This window comes from Balaenoptera musculus, chromosome 12, assembly GCF_009873245.2.
Source record: "Balaenoptera musculus isolate JJ_BM4_2016_0621 chromosome 12, mBalMus1.pri.v3, whole genome shotgun sequence".
Taxonomy (NCBI): Eukaryota; Metazoa; Chordata; class Mammalia; order Artiodactyla; family Balaenopteridae; genus Balaenoptera; species Balaenoptera musculus.
The window spans coordinates 3,111,710-3,127,929 of NC_045796.1; the positions used below are offsets into that span (position 1 = coordinate 3,111,710).

General features: G+C 47.3%; 1 protein-coding gene across 1 annotated transcript; it reads left to right on the plus strand.

Annotated features, from left to right (window-relative positions):
• Positions 1-27: 27 nt before the first annotated feature.
• Positions 28-15,442, plus strand: SFT2D1 (SFT2 domain containing 1). Its single transcript, XM_036871534.1, has 8 exons — positions 28-147; positions 7,721-7,807; positions 8,368-8,450; positions 9,592-9,673; positions 10,599-10,634; positions 12,068-12,126; positions 13,464-13,493; positions 14,913-15,442. The coding sequence occupies exons 1-8, from the start codon at positions 85-87 to the stop codon at positions 14,950-14,952; spliced, it is 480 nt and encodes a 159-aa protein (XP_036727429.1). The 5' UTR covers positions 28-84; the 3' UTR covers positions 14,953-15,442.
• The last annotated feature ends 778 nt before the right edge of the window (positions 15,443-16,220 follow it).

Genomic DNA, 16,220 nt, shown 5'->3' on the forward strand with positions numbered 1-16,220 from the left:
CCGGACTTCCGGTCGGCCCCTAGAGTTTCCGGTTCCGGGTTTCTCGGCGGGCGAGAAGGGCCGTTGCGGCCCGGGAGCAGGGCCATGGAGAAGCTGCGGCGAGTCCTGAGCGGCCAGGACGACGAGGAGCAGGGCCTCACCGCGCAGGTAGGGAGCCGGCCTCCGGGGTGAACGTGTGCTGGGGTGGGGCCGCGGAGCGTGGGCAACGGGCCGCTTCTACCTGCCGAGGTGATGCGGGAGGGCGCCACGGGCCTCCCGGGAAGAACTTGGGGCGCTTTCCGGGTTTCCATGGAGTCTACAGAAGCTCACTTTGAGACCCGCCCCCCTCCCCCCAGCCCCATTTGGCCTTGCGACTCTCAGGAACGTACTTCGCTGCCTGTCTTCCTTTGCCAAATAACCCATCTGCCCCACGCTGCTCTCCCCCAGCCGCCGCTTGGTTTTCTGCGCCTGGTGTGGACTCTGAACTCGGGCTGGCAGCGCAGTAGGTGTGCGGGTACTCGTCCTGCCAGCTGCATAAGCTGAAATCTTAAAGCTTCGTTGCATCCGTTAGACCCTGGAATTAGGTGTTGTGAGTGTGTGTATGTCTTTTGGAAGGAGGGAGACTGGAGGGAGAAAAGAAAAAAACACAGGTCATTGAGAAGTGAAATAATACTGAGTTAAAAGTTGTTTGTTGAGCCCTCATAAGCGGTTTTTTAAAAAAACAATCCTTGTCTCCATACTTTACCCACGAGACTTGATAAGGGTTACTTCCTTTAAAAGGAGGAATAAAAATAGTGCAGCAGGAACTGCTTTATAAGTATTTTTGTTATTTGCATGCAGGCAAATTCTTGCCTGCCTGTCACAGAAGTGGAACATTAAAAATGAAACGGTATTACGTAAGGACCTTTTATTTGTCCCTTCTCCTATCCTAACTTCCTTCCTTGTCATAATCAGCACCTCTTGTGAACAGGATTCTGGACTAGTCTGTGAGGGTTCAGAGACTGAAAACCAGGCACCTGCTCTAAGGGATCTCTAACCAGTTTGGCAAATCGTAATGGTGATGCAAGAACCCGTAAATGGTAATATGAGAAACGTCCATTAGGCAGCAATGGCTTACCCAGCTCATTTATGTATGTATTTTATTTTATTTTAATTTTTAAATAAATTTATTTTATTTTATTTTTGGCTGCATGGGGTCTTGGTTGCTGTGCGCAGGCTTTCTCTAGTTGTGGTGAGCGGGGCTACTCTTTGTTGCAGTGCACAGGCTTCTCATTGCAGTGGTTTCTCTTGTTGCGGAGCATGGGCTCTAGGCGCGCGGGCTTCAGTAGTTGTGGCACGTGGGCTCAGTAGTTGCGGTGTGCGGGCTCAGTAGTTGTGGCTCGCGGGCTCAGTAGTTGTGGTGCACGGGCTTAGTTGCTCCGTGGCATGTGGGATCTTCCCGGACCAGGGATCGAACCCGTGTCCCCTGCATTGGCAGGCGGATTCTTTTTTATTTATTTATTTATTTATTTATTTATTTATTTTTGGCTGTGTTGGGTCTTCGTTTCTGTGTGAGGGCTTTCTCTAGTTGCGGCAAGCGGGGGCCACTCTTCATCGCGGTGCGCGGACCTCTCACTATCGCGGCCTCTCTTGTTGTGGAGCACAGGCTCCAGACGCGCAGGCTCAGTAGATGTGGCTCACGGGCTCAGTTGCTCCGCGGCATGTGGGATCTTCCCAGACCAGGGCTCGAACCCGTGTCCCCTGCATTGGTAGGCAGATTCTCAACCACTGCGCCACCAGGGAAGCCGGCAGGCGGATTCTTAACCACTGCGCCGCCAGGGAAGCCCCCAGCTCATTTATTAAACCACTGTTTTGTGCTTCACTTTATGCTTTAGGTCTGTGCTATACAAACAGTAGCCCTAGCGACATGCGGCTATTTAAATTTAAGTTAAATAAAATTTAAAATTCCTTTCTCGGCCATACCAGCCACGTTTTAGATGCTGGATGGGCAAGTAAGTTAGTGGCTGATGCATAGGACAGTGCATGCTTGGGGCATTCCGTTGCAGGAAGTCCTGTTAGACTGAGCTGCTCTAAACCTTGGGGGCATGAAGGTGATGGTGCCACTTCTCTTGTGCCCACTCTCCAGAGGGGAGAAAGATTATGTAGAGGAGTCATTGACCAAAGATTGGAGTGATTGCCTGGAATGGACAAGTGCAGTGAGTTCAGAGGAGGTGATCATTTATTCATTCAACAAATATTTTGGTGCCTGCATATGTTTGGCTCTGTTCAAGATGCTGGTGTTATAACAGTGACCAAAACAAAGGCCTCCCCTACATGGAACTTATATTTTAATTGGGGAAAACAGTTAATAAACAAGTAAATATAAAAATATGTCAGCCAGTGTAAGTGCCATGGAAGAAGGTAAAGCAGGCGGATGAGGTCGGGACCACCTTGTTGTGCTGGATGGTCAGGGAAGATGTGTCTGTAAGGGTGACCTTACAGCGTAGATCTGAAGAGCGCTGGGATAGCTGGGTAACTCGTACAAGTACATATCTCCCAACGCATGCAAATACAGATCCTGAGAACAGCGCTCGGCACGTTCAAGGCCCGTAAGAGGCCATGGTGTCTGGAGCCAAGGGCGAGGGAAGCGGAGAGGTAGGCGGTGGGTTCCAGGTCGTGCGGGGTCTTGCAGGACACAGTAAGGACTGCAGCCTTTACTCTGCGCGTGCCGAGGAGCCGTTGGGTCTTGAGCAGCGCGGGGATGTGACTGCCTTGGCTTCGAAAGGGTCACCCTGGCTGGTCCGTGGAGAACAGACGGGAGGGGCACGAGTGGGAGCCGGAGCCCGGTCAGAGGACCAGGGTAGTGGTCCTGGGAAGAGACCTGGGCCAGGGAGAGGGGAGTGACGGGGCTTTAAAGTGAGAGCGGCCAGGTTCTGTAAACGGTTCGAGTGTAGAGCTGACGGGTTGGGCGTGAGAGTGCTGCTGGAGGAGCCCGGCTGCTTCTGGGTTTGACCTGAGCCGCTGGAGAGATGGAGCCGCCCTTGCCTGGGACGTGGAAGGCACACGTTGGGGGGTCGTCTGGATGTTGAGTGAGATGCCAGCTAGCATCTGGTGCAGATTCTAGAGTTCATGGGAGGAAGTATTTGAGATAACCAAGGGATTGTGGGTAAGTAGAAAAGGGAGAAGGCCCAGGGTTTGACCTCTGGAGCTTTCCGTGAGGAGCTCAGGAGACTGAGGGAACCTGGAGAGGGCCAGGTCCTGGCAGAGACTAGCTCAGCAGCTCAAGCAGAGCCACAAATGAAGGGGCTAATTCAGCTGCAAATCGCTTCCTGGGATGTAACCAGCCCGGGGCTAAAACCAGGGATGCACCTGCTCCCTTGGGTTCCATTTCCCCCCCAGGCGCGGCTGGTGATCTGGGATCTGATGGGGCAGCGAAGGCCTGGGGTCAGGCAGTTTTATGGACTCTGAGGTCGGGGGAGGAGGGCGAGTGGGGGGGCTGAGGGGGATGAGTCAGGAGGGGCGTGTCCCCTGTTCCACAGGGAGCTCTCCTAAGGGCCTCAGACAGAGAGCCTCGGGGCTGGGGGTGCAGGGAGGTGAAAGGGCCGGACCAGCCGCTGTCCTTGCCTGCAGCTCCTCTCGGGGGCTGTGGGCCCGGCAGCTCCCCCCCGCGCCTTTTAACCACGAGCCAGGCCCTCGCCGGCATTTAGCACCCAGGAGCACCCAGGAGCTGTTTGTTGAGTGAATCAGTGAACGACTGAGCCGAGGCTGGAGGGTGAAGTCAGGCTTTTTGTCTGTTTGAGGTGGAAGAGGCTTACGCGTGTTCACAGGTTGATGGAAGGGGGTCTCCGCAAGAACGCGGTTCACGTACACGGGGAGAGAAGCCAGCCGTGTCAGTTCCCTGGGACGTCAGAGCACTTGGCCTCTAAAGCAGGGCGGACACGTTGGCCTTTGCCCCTGTGCGGTGGTCCGGGGCCAGGAAGGGAGGGTGAGTGTTCCCGAGGTGAGCTTGGTGTTTGGCGACAGCAAGCAGTGCCGGGCATCCCCGCGGGGCTTCCATTTTCTGTGGAAATAGAGGAAGTGTGTCTGCTGACTGGGGAGGTGCCAGGGCAGGAAGTGGAGGGTCGGAATGGAGGCGGATTGGCAGGGTCAGGGGTCGACAGTGAGGAGGCAGGTCGACTTACACAGCAGCGCACTTGGGGTGCCTGGCAGGCAGTGCCCAGGGCCCCTTGAAGGTGGCCATGACCTGCTTAGGATGCCATGTCCTGCCCTGTGACTCCACCCAGAGGAAGAGGAAGGAGGGCTTGAGTCATGCCAGGGTTTTGCTGGTGGATGGAGCAGAAAGGGAACTTCCGCTTTTGTACTGAAGTAAAGAGGGCATAAAGGGGCCCGAGAGGCTGCGAGGCGTCGAGGCAGGAGCCCTTGAATCAGTGCCCTGGGGAGGCTGTCGCAGCTGGAGAGCAGTGGCCCGGACGTGGAGATGGAGTGATTTCGGGGAGTGCGAGCCCCTGGGTCTCTGAGCGGAGGGGAGAGCAGAGGCCGTCGGATAGGAGAGAGTGAGGAACAGAAAGGCTGGGCTGGGCACGTGGATGTAGGAAGCACCCAAGACTCTGCTAGGGTCTGGGGCGGGACCTGTGGCCGGGGCTCCTGAGCGAGAGAGGGTGCCTGGGAGAGCAGTAGGTGACGGCGATGAGGAGCCTCTGAGTAAGGGGGGGGGGCCCTGAGGAGGTGGGGTCAGGACCGCACTGGAGAGGGCCGGGGGCGCCTGCTTCTGTGCTCGCTGTCTGCGCGTCTGTATCTCATTGCCCACCACTGTCTGTGGAGGAGCAGTTTAGGAATTCATCGTGTGCGGTGGTTCCCTTTATTCGAGTGGTGGTGGCCCGGGTGCCAGGCCCAGGTGCCCACGCTGTTCCCTGGTGATGGTGTCCTTCTCCTCCCGGCTTCTCCATCCCCTAGGAAGGCAGCTCGTGTCTGTGCCATGGGTTCATTCATTCACCTGTAGTGTTGGTGCTGCCGTGAAGACGTTTTCCTCCATTGTTTCCAACTTTTTCTTTTTTTTTAATTAATTAAGTGCTAGTTCCAGGTGAGGTTGATTTATTGCAGCAGGAAGAGGGCACCGGAGAATGGGAGAGTCGCTCCTGCTCTCACGAGGTTTACTCTTTGCTTCCTCTTCCTTTGATAACAAATAAGTAGAATAACTGGTGGCAATTTCAATGTGTATTTCTTTGCTAAGACTAAAATTACAAGACCAGAACAGTTGCTGGTTTTGGTGGGCTCCTTCCTGATCCCGTTGGACAAGCACGTCACACCTACAAGCTCATGCTAACGTGGGTCTGCAGGGTCAGGGCTCCCTCTGTCTCCCTCATGGACAGGGCAGTGCCTGGTTTTCTTGCACGGTGGGGCACTGTATCATTTTCCCAATTGGGAGTTAGGGAATCTGTGATTTGTTTCTGTGTCCTGGACAATCTGAAGGGCTTGCGACAGGTCATTTGCTTGTGGATCAAATATTCCAAATTTACAAATGGAAAGAATTTGTTATATGTTTTGATTTAAAGATCACTTGGCTGATGGTAATAAGAGGAAAAATATCTACTATTATACAAATGACTCTGCTTAATACTGAGTTGAACTTAAGAACAATGGGGTGATTGAAACTTGTAAAAGGAAGTAAAAGCAGATGCTTCTTCCGCTCTCATTAAGTCCTCACATCATCATGTATTCACACTGACCACTTAGAAACCCTGCTTACTTAGGATACCGTTTCTACTTCTTTACAAACCAGTAGATCATTTCCTGTGCGATATGCAGTCTTCAGGGTTTATTCTGTTCTATGTGTATTCTACCTGATCAGATAAAAATGAAATTTAGATGTTTTTATAGGCAGGTTCATTCTTTGTTTAAAATACAGTGATCAGTTTTAGTATAAACAGACGACATTGCTGGAAACAAGAATGTCTGTGGATTAAAGCAGATTTTAAAAAATATTTAAAATGTGTTCAAAAGTGATGGATGTTACATTGACAGAATCTTTAGTTGTTTTTATCTCCTTTTCATGCTACATAAGGATTCACAGATCAATCTATTGAGGTAAGGAATTTTGAGCTTTTGCATATAAAACTTTGTATTTTTGCTTCATTATTCTTGAAAATACATTATAAGTATGTGGTCTTTTAAGTATATGATAATACAGGTTAATAATAATTTTGGAATATAAATCCTTATTGTATATTTCTAGTTTCTTGAAACATCTGTTGTTGATACTTTTTCAGCCTTGTGGGGAAAATGAGTTTGAATGGTGTACTTAGTAATGTAAATGTGTACTTAAATTTGCAACAATGTAGATGGACCTAGAGAGTATTAAGCTTAATGAGACAGAAAGACAAATACTGTATGTTATCGCTTATATGTGGAATCTAAAAAATAAAACAAATGTGTATAACAAAACAGAAGCAGACTCACAGGTATAGAGAACAAACTAGTGGTTACCAGTGGGGAGAGAAGCGGGAAGGGTCAATATAGGAGGAGGACATTAAGAGATACAAACTGGTACGTATAAAATAGTAAGCAGCTGAGCTGTATTGTACAGCACAGGGAAGTATCCCCGTTATTCTGTAGTAACCTTAAAGGGGATATAATTTATAAAAATACCGAATCACCGTGCTGTACAGCTGAAACTAATGTAATATTTAAATAATACAATAATATTATCAGTACTTCAGTTACGCTGTACTTCAGCGGAAGGAAATGTGTGCTCAGTCGTTACCGCGGGCCACGTTGTGTGCCGTGTTATCGTGCGGCGCATGTGGAGCGCGGCCCCGTGTAATCTGGCTGGAGTCCGCGTGACACGCGGGAATGTCGTCCCCCTGCAGTCAATTCGCGCGCGGTCCGAAGTGCGTTTCTAATAACGGTGTGGGGACGCCGGGGCTTCCGTGACTCGTAGCTGAGGTGGTCAGGTGGGCCCCATGTAGACGCTGCGGGGCTCCCCAGGCCCCAGTCGCTGGGCGGACGTGCCCGCCGCCCTGCAGCTCACAGCCGTCCCCTTGGGCTCACGCTGGAGCTCCTGCAGCAGGCCGCCCTCCGCCCTCCGCCCTCCGCCCGCGACCAGCCGCTGGGAGGGGGCTTCCAGAAGGGCGGCCTGGCCTCAGGCGGGACACACAGTGAGGTATGGTGTTCACTGAGCTCCAGCTGCGAGCAGGGCCTCACTCAGTCCCTCCCCTTCTCTGTCCAGCTTCCCTCCCTTGCCTGAGGGGGCCCCCCCCCCCCCCGAGAGAGGTTCCTGCAGGACAGTCCCCGTGCCAGGCTCTGCGTGTAGGGACTTTGCCCAGACGCCCTCGGACATAGAGATGTTGAGAGAAGGTGTGTGTCCATGAGTCCACCTCAGCACCTGTCCACATTTTGCCCGTCTTGTTTCATCTTTCCCCTACTTTTCAATCACTGAGTATTTTATAAGGTATCTCATAGCTTATGTCATTTCATCCACATCCGTGCTTCTCCTGTCCCTAACAGGTGAGAGCTTTCTAGAACCGTATAACACAATGCTGTTACCTCACCTGGCAAAGTTAACAGTGACTCCTCAGGACCGTCTCATTCCCAGACCTGTTGATATTCCCCTTCACAGCCATGGACTATTCTTAACACTACAATGTGCGAAGTAAAACAGATTCATTGTCTGTGTTAACATGAAGCTTTGCTTTAATGTAGTATCAAGCATCAGATTGGCGAGTGGTGATTTAAAAACACGTTCTAATTCCCCTTCTTTCCTCAGGTCCTGGACGCCTCGTCCCTCAGTTTCAACACCAGGCTGAAGTGGTTTGCCATATGCTTTGTCAGTGGCGTCGTCTTCTCTATTCTTGTGCGTTAAGGCTATACGTTGCTTCGTAATTTCTGTTTTGTGTGAGACTGATCATTCCGTTTAGTCCCTACAAGCAGTCCACTTTATCTGGACTGTTCTGATGGGACCTATTTAGTCCCCTGAAATAAAGGGGTAGAGATCAATAAAAAGATGCAGAGATTAATATTTTGGGAGGTTTATGGATTGTTAAAATAATTTCATTTAAGAAAGATCAGTGTGTATTAGGAGAGTTACAGTCAGTGATTTAGATTTTTGACTTGCCATTTATAAAAAGAATACTTAAGTAGAGTGAGATTTACTCAGACGTATAAAGAAAGTAATGTAATCGCTCATTTATATATACTTATATGCAAATAGGCAGAAGATTCAATTAGCAAATAACATTGAAAATTAACTACTTTTTAAAAAACTACATAATTAGAGACTATATTTTAACACATTTATACATAAACTTTATAATATTATATATATTCTATTATTACTATTATAGTAGCACGTTTATATTTTAATCTATTACAATGGTAAAATTATTTTTAAATAACTATAATATCTTAACTCAGGGAACTGGATTGCTGTGGCTTCCGGGTGGCATAAAGCTTTTTGCAGTGTTTTATACCCTTGGAAATATTGCTGCCTTAGCCAGGTATGTACAGAAGTTTGGCTTCTCAAAATATTTCATTTGCTATCATTATCAAAATTCTTTTCTAATAGGATATATTTCTGTAGATCTATCTATACATACTGTGAATTCAAAATTACATTCATTCAGTAGATACTTAGACTCCTGCTGCGTGCCAGCTGCCATAATAGAGTGTTCATGGTGAGAATAGCCAGCCTTTGGAGGTACTTGCTGTGTGCCAGGCACTGTCCTAAGTGTTCTGTGTCTGTCACCCCATTTGTGAGGTGGGCACTGTTATCACCCCATCTTACAGCAGGGTGTAGTAGCACGGGCGGGGGTCACTCCCCGAGGAGGTGCCTAGTGAGGTGACCAGGCCTGGTTCCCACCCGACAGTCCTGCGGAGTCCGGGCTTGTTGCTGCCTCGGCGAGGGGACCGTCACAGGCCCAGCCGACCAGCGGCGGAAGCAGATCGGGGGTGGCAGTGCCGGGCCCAGGAGTCGGACAGGGCCACACAGGGGCAGTGGCTCCAAGGGCTGTGCGCTGGGCGTTCGGGGAGTCCCCCCGGGGGCCTCGGGTGCATCTCTGGGGGAGTTGATGTCCGTTAGCGTAGTTGTCACATTTGCGAGCTCTCAGCCTTCAGAGGTGAGCTCCTGCCTCTTCAGGGATGTTCTGCATCAGAGGAGCTGCCCAGTGCAGGGGCGTGAGCCGCGGCCAAGCTCGGTCAGCCCTCCCGGGCTCGCCCCGATGCCGCTCCTCAGACCGCAGCCTGGAAGAGGCCTGAGGGCGCGGTTGCACGCTGTTGCCCTTAGAAGCTTTACGCCCACAGTGCTTGTGAGGCTGTTTTCCCTGTTCTGCCGGGTAACGTGCGTGGAGGTGAGGAAGCAGTGGCTGAGTTGCACCAGCGGCGAGCAGACTGCCTTGTCAGCCTGGGCCGGCCTCAGCGGTCGCGCTCACCTGCGCTGGGAGTGATTTGTGAGGGGCGTTCCTGTGTCACAGAAGACAGAAGGATTAATGTTTCCTTCTGATGTTAAGGAAAAATGCAGCAGACTTAGTGGAATTTTCTAATTAAACTAACATAGGATTTCTTTTCTTACAAGTACTTATTTTTATATAGCTGGACAAGTTAATAGCTTCCTCTCTCATTTCTTTTATTTGTTTCAAATAGTACGTGCTTTTTAATGGGACCCGTGAAACAACTGAAGAAAATGTTTGAAACAACGAGATTGCTTGCAACGATTGTTATGCTTGTAAGTAAATAATGATACTTTTAAAAAACTTTTTTCGAGTTTTTTTTCTTTTTGCGTTACTTTGTGAGGTACTAATGTTATAATTCTCTTGTTGAATATGACAGTCACATCCTTCAGGCTGTGTGGTTAAAGAGTTTGGATTATGTGGCATTACCTAAAATGATTGGCTGGGTGAATCCTGTGTTCTTTTGTGTATTCTAACCGCGTAGCTCTGTGTATTGCACGTGAAAATGAGAGCTGCGTGTATTTCATTTTCAGGCCCCGTGGACCCCTGTGTGTACTTTCTGGAGGGTGGGCCTGGAAGATGGGTCACTTCTGGGTCCATATGAGGCTTCTCAGGGAGAGTTGGCTTAATTTTGGTGGCCTGTCACCTGGCCTTTGTCGCTCCCCTGTTGGACTGTTGCACAGATGCCTAGGCCTCCGTCTCCACGCCTGTCCCCACTGCTTTCCCTGCCTCTCCTCGTCCCTCCCCTGCATCCTCTGGGGGACATGCGTGTGGAATGACAGTGCAGTCTTTCTGTGTGAAATCATTATAACAGGTTCCTATGTAAGGCTAAGTAAAACAGAACTTACTGTACAGGAGCGGTTGTACTGAGTCCTGTGGTGGCGGCTTGAATTAGTAAACATTAGCGCAAGCATTCATAAATCCATAACAGCTGCTGTCACTCTCATTCATTCTTGAAACAGTCTCTCTGTTGGCTTAGTCAACAGGTGATTTATTATGTGCTTTCAGTTTGCCAAGGAATATTGCAGCAGTCACAGACTTTAAAATACTCAGGGAATATATAAGGACAGCTAGAATAAACGGTCTCATTAATTTTGTTCTCTAGTGTGTTATCATGCAAATGAATGCAGAATAGTGTATGCATTTTTGTTAAGCTTTGGAAAAGGCTCAAATTGACAATTTTTCTTTCCTTTCCTGTAGCTGTGTTTCATACTTACCCTGTGCGCTGCTCTTTGGGTAAGCTACCTCAGCCATACCTGTTTTCTACTCACTGTGTGGTCCCTCACCACGTAGAGTGTCTTCGCACCATCATCTCCAGGGAGCTCAAAGTCTGGTTTCTTAAAACCCACCAAAGACTGGGTGTCCCTAAAACCTAGTTAGTGGCTAGGCTTGCAATGGATTCTGCCACCTAAAACAGAAGTGAGCTCGTGCTTGCTTCCAGGTCAGACTGGCCCCTCTCTCAGGCCCGGGGCCGTGAGAGGCCCTCGCTGAGGGTCTGCGTGCTCTGTCTGCTATGCTGATAGCCTCGCTGTGCTGTGGCTCTAGGGTGGGGAGTGCATCGTGAGCATCAGGGTGTCCACACAGTGAGGAGAAAGGGCCAGAAAACAAACCCAGACAAAGTAACACAGAGGGACAAAAGGACTTAAATTATTCTTGCGCCACTTAAAACAAACCCCAGCAAATTAACAGAGGGACAAAAGGACTTAAATTATCCTTGCACCACTTAGGGGTGAGGTGAACGGCTCTTCAGTAGCCTTCAGAGAAGTTACTTTACTACAATTCCGTTTACTCGTCGATGCTCCTGATTCTTCATTACATTTACTTATTGTTCCTTATCTGCTTCCAAAGGGGTTTGAGGCGGTTCTTGAGCTCCCAAGAACACTACACATTTTAAAGAAGATAGGGTGGTGTATGACACACTTGAGAAATGTTCATCAAAAATGTTCTGATTTTAATTTTGATGATTTAAGGACCGGACTTTAGTTATGCAAGAATGCACTTAATACCTCATTTCCCAGTGATAACTTAAAAGAATTTTCGTAAACAATCTTTGCATATCCCTATGGAAAATTGATTTCTGGTTTGGAAAAGTCCAGCAGTCTGTTTATAAGCAGTAGATTAAAAATAAGGAAAAAGTAAATAAATAAAAATTTAAAATGTGGACAAGAAATTCTAAAAATAGATCATTTTAAAACAACTGTGCAAACTTTATTTTACATTATTCCAGAAGATCACAATAAAATACAGTTTTAGTTCAAAAAATAACTCAAGAAAATGAACAAGTGCGAATGAGAAAGATATGTAAATTCCACATAGGATACAGATCTAATAACCAAGTGGGGATTTTAGAAAGGTTAACCTTGACTTAAAGGACCTAACGTGAAAGAGATTTAACATTTTCGGCCTATGCACAGTTATTTCATTAATGTTTAATGCCATATACTTAGCAGCGTTTGAATAAATGGAATCAGAGAATTCTAGAAAGAAGATACAATTTATGGATATGTAATTCTCAGATCTACTGAATCTTAAATTTGTCATACTAGAATCTAATGAAATAAGTGGAGCTATTGTTTATATTTTTGAAGGGGAGGAACTGAACTTGCTTGTGAAAAATATTTTTTAAAAAAATGTTTAACTCATTATTTCTTTGTCTTTGCTGTTGTCAGTGGCATAAGAAGGGGCTGGCCTTATTATTCTGCATATTGCAGTTCTTGTCAATGACCTGGTAAGTCTTACACTAATTAGAAAGTTAAAATTTCCTAAGCAGTGCCACGCATTTTGTTCTGAGCCTGTAAGCCTAGGAAGGTCATTGGCATTTTACCGGGTCAGGTAAGCCTGTGCCTTGGAGGGGAAGGGCCTCCTGAGAGGTCAGGGGCCTGAGGTCTGCGGTGTGTCCTGGGGGGCCTAAATGTGGGAGAGCTGAGGAAGTTGGGGGCTGTGCTTGCCCAGGCACACAGGGCTGCATTCACTTCTTCTCTGTGTGTGAAAGAGAAATGCTAGGAAATGCAGGTGGTGCCACACGAACCCTAAAGTCCAGGCCGAGTCACAGGATGAGCCCGAGGGCATGGCGGGGGAGCACTCACTTTGCCTGGTATTGCCGAGCACCTGCCAAGTGAATTCATTCTGGAGCCGGCTCTGGCCCTGTTACGCCGGCTCGCCGGCTCTGGAGCCGACTCCTCAGCGAGGCTGCTCTGCCCTTCCCTCTCCCTGAGGCGTCCTCCCCTCCCTCCGAGTGTTCAGTCACGCCGTCCTTCCTGATCGCTCCCCTCCCCAAGCCACGTTTAGGTCCTGGGCTGAGGGCCCAGCGAATACGTGATTGAATTGAATGTGCCCTCCTTGCACGCTCCCGCGTCAGACCAGAAAGGTGTTTTTCACGTACAAGATATTTCTACAAGTGTTTTTCCTTTTTCTTTAGAGCTCAGCCTTGTTTGCTTCCTTGCAATCGTCAGGAAACCCCTTCCTGACTTTGCTGTTTCATTTTCTCCTTTTTGATATCACCCAATCTGAGATCAGTCTTTGTTTTGGTGCTGTTTCTACCTTTCCACTGATGGAATATCAACAGATGTTAAATGCAGTTCTCTACGTGTTACAAAAGAACCTTATGATGTTGTTTTACTCTTTTTCAGTGAAATGTGGAAAAATTTAAATCTTTGTTATTTTCTATTAATATGTTGCTTTTTATTGCTAATCTGTACTTAATGATTGCTTTATCCCTGAAGGAGAGTGCAGTTTATTCTGTTATTTTATAGTTTTTATTTTTAAAAAATAACTTGAAAGGGGTAACTTTTTATTACAACAGTCTCAAACTTCAGCAGGCATCAGAATCAGTTTGTTAAAAGCACATTGCTTACTGAGACGCAGTTTCTCATTCAGGAGGTGGGGGGTGGCCCAGGAATCTGCGTTTTTAACAAGTTCCCTGGTGGTGCTGCATGCCTCAGGGGTCATACCTTGAGAATCACTGTGCAATAGTCTACTGCTTCATTTTTTATGGTGTTAGAATGTGGTCATTTGGCAAAAAGGAAAACATCATTTAGTTTCAACGTTCTTGAATTTTTCTTGCAGGTATAGTCTGTCATACATCCCGTATGCAAGGTGAGCTTGCTTCAATTCTGTCTTGTTTCTGCTCCTCTAATTCTCTTTACACAGATATGTGAATTTTAGTAATTTTCATATTAAAATATGATTTAAAAGGCTGTTTTTGGTTGACTTTGACTTTTTTCCCAAAAGGAAATTATTTTTTAAATGAGTGGAATAGAAGCTTGCCATATCAAGTAAAAAACATGTTGAACAGATGTAACAGGTAGGCTGGGAATGTACTTCTCATTTACCACCTGAACATTTGCAGTTAGGGAATTTTGGCAAGAGATTCTAGATCCTTCCACGACTGCAAGTATTCAGTAAATAGGATATGGAGACTTCAGCAAAAATAAATTCTACTTTTAAAAAAAAAGGAAGTTAATGAAAAAATGAGTCTGATATAGAGATGTTTGTTTTAAGCCAGTAGAAACATATTTATTCTGTATGTCAAGAGGTAATTGCCGTTTTCTTGTATTTTTTCAGAGAAATGTACTAATTTAATTGTGGAGGGAAAAACAAATACTTAATTGCAGTCTTAAATCTGACCGATTTGGAAGAATATTCTGTTGAGGCACAGCTTTGTTTCTTTGTGAAATTTGGAAACACAGGTTGTGTATGAAAAACAGAATTGTATGCCTGATAGGAACAGTGAAGGAAATTGATAGAAATTCTATTTTTATTCAGTTTCAAATGGATGATTCTTTTTGATGAACGCTTAAAAGGAGAAAAAGCAAAGCAGGGTCAGCTAAAGGAGAGCAGGCTTAGAACAGGAGCACAGAGGTTATAACTTGCCAGTCCTCAGGACCTTAGCTGGGAGAGCTCTTGCTGTTTCTCAGCGAGGGGAAAAGGTGCCCTGAAATGATGTCCGCTGCTGTAGGGCTGGAGCTCACAGCCAGGGCAGGGCGTCTGCACAGTGACCGCCCTCCCCAGAAGTGTCGGGCCTTGCCCGAACATCTCCAGTCTGTTGGTGCTCGCTTTTAACAGTCCGTATAAATATAACAACAGTTCAGACTAACTGTTGTGTAGAGAAATGTGAAAGGCGAATGAGGTTTTTCACATGAATTTTGTTGGAATTCTTAGGGGCACAGTTACAAACATTCTGCTTTTTAAAATCCAGTTCATTGTTTCTTTTTAAAAATACTTTTGTTGTTTTTGGTATTTACATTTATTTCTTCATAATAAAATTAGCATATGTGTTGTTTAAGATTTCTAAATAAATAAATACCATTTTAGCAACTAACATTATTTCCATGTCTCAGTTCTTGATTTCAAGTGATATTCAACAAAGTTTTAATTACGGAAAGGTACTGGGGGTTCCGCTGAGTTCTGATGGGAAAAGGTGATCGTGTGTTTGTCTCTCGGCAGGAATCTTTTTGCAAGTTCACTCTGGAGGCAGATTATTATATTGTTTTTCCTCTTTTGTTTTTTCACCAGGGATGCGGTAATTAAATGCTGTTCTTCTTTCCTGAGTTAAAAATCAGAAACTCTTTGAAAAGACCATTTGAAAGCTGATGTTCTGTTTTTGGTGAAGTATACTTTTCCTGATACAGTAATCACTCCAAAAAAACAACTGCACTGACCATTTAAGACCATTTTGTATACTGATAAAAACTACATGCTAATTAAACTGTTAAATGCTTGTGCCGTTAAATTCATTTTGTGTCATTAAGATGCTCTTCCAGAGATAAGGAGATTTTAATCATTGCCAATTGTAAATGATTTTTAGCCAGTTTTTTAATCTTTTCTAAACAGCATCTGAGATGTGTATATTTAAGGGTAAACCTATGCTGCAAGATATATTCAGCTTTTTTGGTGGTTTTAAAATGTCTGCATTTTAAAAATATCTTTTTAAAATAAAAACTTTAAATGTGAAAATTTTTATAAGCTAAAAATTGCTAATTATATGTAATAAAAATAATATATAAATCTTTATAATTTTGAAATAAACCCACACTTGGGAAAAACATTTTCTTGATCAAATTTATGTTTTAAGTGGGTGGTACATTGATTCAGTTGAATAAAATTTAGTTTGGGCACTTAACGCCATCTTTCTGCAGAAGAACGAGTAAGATACAGTCTCTGTCCTGATAACGGGGCTGAGCACAAATCTGTGAAGGATGAGAGGGCCGAGCAACAACGGAAGCATTTGTTTATCAGTGTGCTGTCAGGGTGCGAGCCGGACACGGAGCCGGCCAGGACGGCCCGCCCGAGGAGGAGGGCAGGCGGGGGCCGGAGCAGAGGAGCGAGGGGAGCTGACCGGCCAGGTCGGGGTCGGGGAGGAAGGAGCCCGGCCGCCGAGGAGGGAGAGCCTGCGTGGCCGGGCTGCAGCCTGGGGGCGAGGCCGGCGCCCCCGGCCCATCGCTGCTGCGGCGCGTCTGCAGGGAAAGGGCCCGTGGCCGGGTGCCGGCACCACACCTCCCTGGGCAGAGGGAAGGCGGCCTGCTTGGCCTCGGTGAGGAGGGCGCGGGGAGGACGGGCTCCCGGGAGGGTGCGGGAGGAGGACTTGCTGAGTCGGTGGGGGGTCTGCTGGGGACCCGCACGAGGGCTGGGCTGCTGAGCAGACGGCAGGCACACCCCGTCCTGGACGGGTCCTCGTCTCCAGTCGAGCCCACGGTTGGAGTCATGCTTTAGAGCCACGTGTCCGCAGAGCCGACTGGAAGCCCGTGCTGTGTGGGTGCAGAGGATCCCGGGACAGGGTACAGAGCAGCTTCGAGTGAAGACGTGCTCCGTGGAGGTGGGGCG

Coding starts and splice junctions, on each gene's coding strand:
- SFT2D1 (XM_036871534.1), top strand. CDS start 85: ATGGAGAAGCTGCGGCGAGTCCTGAGCGGCCAGGACGACGAGGAGCAG. Junction 9,674..10,598: donor TTGCAACGATTGTTATGCTT/GTAAGTAAATAA, acceptor CCTTTCCTGTAG/CTGTGTTTCATACTTACCCT. Junction 10,635..12,067: donor CCCTGTGCGCTGCTCTTTGG/GTAAGCTACCTC, acceptor TGCTGTTGTCAG/TGGCATAAGAAGGGGCTGGC.